The sequence below is a fragment of the Mercenaria mercenaria genome, chromosome 9 (assembly GCF_021730395.1).
Source record: "Mercenaria mercenaria strain notata chromosome 9, MADL_Memer_1, whole genome shotgun sequence".
Lineage (NCBI taxonomy): Eukaryota > Metazoa > Mollusca > Bivalvia > Venerida > Veneridae > Mercenaria > Mercenaria mercenaria.
In genome coordinates this window covers 5840731-5846730 of record NC_069369.1, presented here as the reverse complement: position 1 = coordinate 5846730, position 6000 = coordinate 5840731, and the positions used below count along the sequence as shown (strand labels likewise).

At 37.0% G+C, this 6000-nt stretch overlaps 1 protein-coding gene across 8 annotated transcripts in view; it reads right to left on the bottom strand.

Moving 5' to 3' along the window:
- Nucleotides 1-1651: 1651 nt before the first annotated feature.
- The window catches only part of LOC123546399 (carotenoid isomerooxygenase-like), a 28675-nt gene continuing 24326 nt past the window's right edge, over nucleotides 1652-6000 (bottom strand). For 7 of the 8 annotated variants that reach the window (XM_045332637.2, XM_045332634.2, XM_045332639.2 and 4 more), the window contains 3 exons: nucleotides 5529-5676; nucleotides 3056-3143; nucleotides 1652-2436 (listed from right to left, as the gene is read on the bottom strand). In XM_045332637.2, coding sequence (XP_045188572.2) covers nucleotides 2316-2436; nucleotides 3056-3143; nucleotides 5529-5676 — 357 coding nt within the window. In that variant the 3' untranslated portion in view covers nucleotides 1652-2315. Of the gene's footprint in view, nucleotides 2437-3055; nucleotides 3144-5478; nucleotides 5677-6000 lie in introns of all 8 variants that reach the window. The other variant, XR_008372298.1, reaches the window with a different exon arrangement.

Here is a 6000-nt window from a genome sequence, read left to right as displayed (position 1 = left end):
GTAAACAAAATTGCACCCCTAAGAAACCTTTGTGAAAAATTAAAAGAGAACCATTTGAATTGTTTAAGTGTGGTGTTTAGTTTTGCTATTTGAAAAATGTTAGATACTAGTAGATGATAGAATAACACAAATGATACGAAAACCTCATAAACTTTTTGTCTAATTACAATTCGCCGACCATCGTTTTAAAAGATATTTCTTGTTTACTTAAAACTTTGCTATTTAGAAAATGGGGGGGGGGGGGGGGGGGGGGGGGCGCATCCCGTGCCCTATTGGACACAATTCTAGTTATTACAGTATTTATGATGACCAACAATTACCACGTCAAGTGTGTATGTCGAAACCTTTTTTGTGTTTTAAATGTTTTGTGTAACAGTTCCGCGCAGATTCATAAATTTCAAAAATATAAAAGCTAGTTTCTGCGAATACCTGACTAAACTTCTGTTTTAATTATAGTTTACAGTGATACCCTCACCAGTGAATGCCCTACTCTAGTTAAAGATGGTACCGACGGCAGGATACAGCTGGAACAATGCAATCACATGAATTCCTTTATATGCAGTCGAACTGTTAACATCTCCAAGGTGACGGACGATCATGAATTCATGGAATTATTAAAAAATATGACGATAAATGTTAAGAAGACAAATAAAGCGAAAAGAAGATTGATTTCGGCGGAAGACAGAAGAAGAAGTGCTGTATTTATCGGAGGGACAGGAATAACAATCCTCTGTCTCTTTACGGCATTTGCAATATTTACAGACATTACAAGCCATAAATGTAACTGTGCTTTCAAAAGAAATAATACATGATATTTGATATATATTAAGCCTGAATATATTTGTCAGGACTATGATACCTACGCTTTATATATATTATATATAAAGGTGTGCGTGTGTGTGTGTGAGAGAGTGTGTGCGTGCATGCGTGCGTGTGTGTTTGGAGGGTGTGTGTGGGGGCGGGGGGGGGCGGGAGTAGGTTGACTTGAAGTAGACTTTTAATTTATGTTGCACATATCTTACAATGTATTTGAACTTGAGTCATACAACTTCATAGGAATGTTATTCAGCACACGAAGTTGTGAACCAACGGTGTAGATTTGGATTTACGATAAGTTTATAGGCTTGTGGAATAATTTCGCGAGGGAACATAGCCCTGGGACGTATATTCGATTCGTATTGTTGAGATGTTAAAATTGGTTATGCTATATATTATTTTCGATTCTAATATGTATTTTATGTAAACAAGTAAATGAAATAGGGAAACACTATTTCACGACAGGTATAGCTGGTTGGTTTAAGTAACATGTCCAGCGGAATAACTTAAAAGTGCGTAGACGTCTAGTGCTATATTCTACATGCCTAACAATAAATAGTGTGTGTGAATTTAGTGCAACACCGGCCTGTTAAATCATCGTCTTTTATATAAGGTAACAGCTCTCTTTTTCCCGGATTCTGTAAGTCACCATTCAATATGTCGACGTATATATACTTACAACTATTTTTGAACGTTTACGTATTTCTTTATCAATTCTCTCTGTCGTTTTAAGAGGATAAAATGGAAATACATGTAATGTTATAGAATGTGCAAGAAACACATTGATCCATAACGGGAGAGAATTAATCTAGTAGCAGAAATATACTGAATTGCGTCCGGTTTATAAGTTTATTAAGATACAAATGTTTCAAAAATAACCGAACACACATTTCTTCTCGTGCAACTCTTTGTAGATTAATCTCATGAGTGTAAGTAATTTTATCTCTTTATTTGGTCTAATGTTTTTGAAATTAGTATCTCGTATTTTAACAAAAGTTTTCTTGAATATTTTCATAAATATGTATAAACATGTATTGTTTCATGAAAAGTGAGACTTAAATGACATATGCTGTATTGCAAAAATAACGAACAAAAACACTTTCTGGGTAAAGACACAATCACAGTGTTCCTATATCTACCATATTTGCCAGATCGTGTACGCATATGTGATTTTTTTTCTTGTTTCAACACTGAAAAGGTATTTTTGAAATGAAAACGGTTACATTCAGAAAATGTTTTAACAACATTTCAATAGTATATGGTGAAAACTCAAATATATGTTTCTAAAGCAAATCTGTATTCCAGTTATGTATCATTTTTTTGTATACTGTTTTGCTTTTGTTGTTTATTTAAACAATTCCAACAGGCATATAACACCTTCAAGTTTCAGAATTATGTATATTATGCCACAATAATCAGTGGAAGTAAGTATAAACATAAAAAGTAATATATTTGTTTTACTGTGTTATGGGCCTGAAACTTTATTTTTGTTAACTGTTTCAGTTCCCAGTGTGTAGTAACATATACAAGTAAAGAAAGCACAACACGAGGACAGCATTGAGAGAGTGGTTTGGTGCTGTGTCCGTAACATATGTCCTCCCACCATCGAGAGGATAAAATCTGAAATAGAATGGAAATGCTTTCACTTTCAGATAGTTAGGATAATCGCTTTTATAATATCTAACTGTGAGAGCAGATACCGTTTTAATTGGGTGTCCTGATACCTTAGATCACTCTTATTACATATACACAGTATATACATGCAGTATAAAAGCCATATATATCTGAATCAAAGTAACCGCTGTAAGTTCTGCTGTATTAGAAGAATAATAAAATTCTTATCAAGTGCTTTTTGACTACAATTGAATTTCTCCGTAACATTTGGTCAAGTTTGAAACTAATCGAGTTCTTTATATGGTCTTCAAATGTAAAACTCAGGTATTTCCTATGCAAAACTATATTCTATAAAATAAATCAAAACTGCAAAAACGTCCATCGTTAAAAAAAGTTAAAGATGAAAAATTAAAAAGATTAACAGTTCTGTTTCGATTTCCAAATTATATCAGAAAAGCCCTTCATTCTATGTTAAAATTAAAAAGCTTTTTCTTTTACTTTTATGTAATTTTTTCACTTCGGTAGAAACAACACTTGATAAAGATCAAATTGACTTGTCATTATTTTTATACCTGTAAAGTTCATATACCAATATATCAAAAAATCTGAGTCAGTTGTTTCATACCTGTTATGTAGACCAAACAAGGCGAGATCGGGAGCGGTCACATGACCTATCAAATTCATTGTCTTGGCGTCAACTATTACCATGAATGCTGAATGAAAGAACAATTTGTAAGAATTTACATTTATACTGTAAGTAATTTTAAGACTCCTTTAAACCAATATACACTAATCATCAAAAAAGTCTAGACGGAAACTAATAGAAAAAATACTTCTCCGGCATCCCGTCTGTGCCAATACTGCTTGAATCAGTACCTCTTTGGTATCAGTCCAGATCGATATTATTGGAAACAATACCTCTCAAGCATCCAGTGTAGTCACCCTTACCTCATCAGCATTCGTTCTAGGCAGATACTGCTGGAAAGAGAACCTCTCCAGAATCTAGTCTAGGCCTACACTGCTGGTAGCAGGACCTCTCCAGCATACAGTCTAGGCCGATGCTGCTGGAAACAGTACCTCTTTGGTATCAGGTCCAGGCAGACTCTGCTTGAAACAGTACCTCCTTGGCATCCAGTACAGGCAGTTACTAAGTGAAGCAGTACCTCTCCAGAATCAAGACTTGGCCTATACTGCTAACTTATAGGCCGATACTACTGCAAACTTTACATACCCAGCGTCCAGTCTACATCTCTAGCATCCGGTCTAGTCCTATACTACTGCAAACCTTACAACTACAGAGCAATACTACTGCAAACCATATATCTCCAGCATCCAGTCTAGGCCAATACTGCTGCAAACTGTACATCTCCAGCGTTCACTCTACGTCTCCAGCATCCAGTCTATGCCAATACTACTGCAAACCTTATATCTCCAGCGCCAAGTCTAGGCCAATACTACTGCAAACCTTATATCTCCAGCACCCAGTCTAGGCCAGTACAACTGCAAATCATATATCTCCAGTATCCAGTCTAGGCCAATACTACTGCAAACCATATATCTCCAGTATCCAGTGTAGGCCAATACTACTGCAAACCTTATATCTCCAGCACCCAGTCTAGGCCAATACTACTGCAAACCATATACCTCCAGCATCCAGTCTAGGCCAATACTACTGCAAACCTTATATCTCCAGCACCCAGTCTAGGCCAATACTACTGCAAAACCAACCATATATCTCCAGCATCCAGTCTAGGCCAATACTACTGCAAAACTTATATCTCCAGTATCCAGTCTAGGCCAATACAACTGCAAACCATATATCTCCAGTATCCAGTCTAGGCCAATACTACTGCAAACCTTATATCTCCAGCATCTAGTCTAGGCCAATACTACTGCAAACCTTATACCCCCAGGATCATGTCTAGGCCAATACTACTGCAAACCTTATACACCCAGGATCCAGTCTAGGCCAATACTACTGCAAACCTTATATCTCCAGCACCCAGTCTAGGCCAATACTACTGCAAACCATATACCTCCAGCATCCAGTCTAGGCCAATACTACTGCAAACCTTATATCTCCAGCATCCAGTCTAGGCCAATACAACTGCAAACCATATATCTCCAGCATCCAGTCTAGGCCAATACTACTGCAAACCTTACATCTCCAGTATCCAGTCTAAGCCAATACTACTGCAAACCATATATCTCCAGCATCCAGTCTAGGCCAATACTACTGCAAACCTTATATCTCCAGTATCCAGTCTAGGCCAATACTACTGCAAACCAACCATATATCTCCAGCATCCAATCTAGGCCAATACTACTGCAAACCTTATATCTCCAGCATCCAGTCTAGACCAATACTACTGCAAACCTTATATCTCCAGCACCCAGTCTAGGCCAATACTACTGCAAACCTTATATCTCCAGCATCCAGTCTAGGCCAATACTACTGCAAACCTTATATCTCCAGCATCCAGTATCGGCCGATACTGCTGCAAACTTTACATCTCCAGCGCCAGGTCTACATCTCCAGCATCCAGTCTAGGCCAATACTACTGCAAACCATATATCTTCAGCATCCAGTTTAGGCCGATACTGCTGCAAACTTTAACTCCCCGGATAAGCATCTGGAGCGGTCACGTGACCTATTAAATTCATTGTCTTTGCGTCAGCTATTACCATGAATGTTAGTCTAGGCCGATACTGGAAACGTAATCTTTTTTAATTGTCCAGACCCAAACACTTGTCGGATATCAGTCACAACCGGGAATTAAACCCGGGTCCTAACATTTTAGATCAACCATTGCGCCACTTGCCCCTGTTGTTTTCATACCTGTGTCATATTCTTAGATAATTTCAATCTAAAAGAAATTTCTAATAAAACGTTACTTCTTTCTAAATGTTAACGGTACGACGACATACACATAAAACTCAGCCTCAAAAGACCTGTAAGAAGAATGATAGTGTTGTTAACCGTAAAGGTATTTTGTGTAAGCATATTAGAATTTTAAAAAGCTACCAGTGTCTCTGGTTATACCATACCTTTATGTTTACGGCCATCTACGCTGCCACAGTCTCTGGTTATACCATACCTTTATGTTTACGGCCATCTACGCCTTGTGCTATAACTACACCGTCGTCTTCAGCAGTGGAGTTTGGTCTGGGGACGAACTGGGGTTCCTGGACAAACATTCCCTCGGGAAATGTGTACTGGATTTCCTCCCCTGTATCTACGTTGAGCTGTTTAATATGACAAGATTTATTTACTGTGCAAATATTTATTACAAACCTTCTGATTTAGTAGAACGTATTCAGCATTTAATCTTGTACACAAGATACCAATAAACTGAAGGGGATTTGCTCATTACATTTTAAATCTACAATTTATGCAGGAAGAAAAAAAATTGTATGCCATAAAAAAACAACCATTTTATTGTTCTGCAATTTGTCTTTGATAAAATAAATTAGTTCACCAATCATTTCATGTACATTTTAAATGATTTTAGGTTATTTTGAATGTTTTAGTATTATACTGCATATAATTTTGTTTTATAGATTCCAACA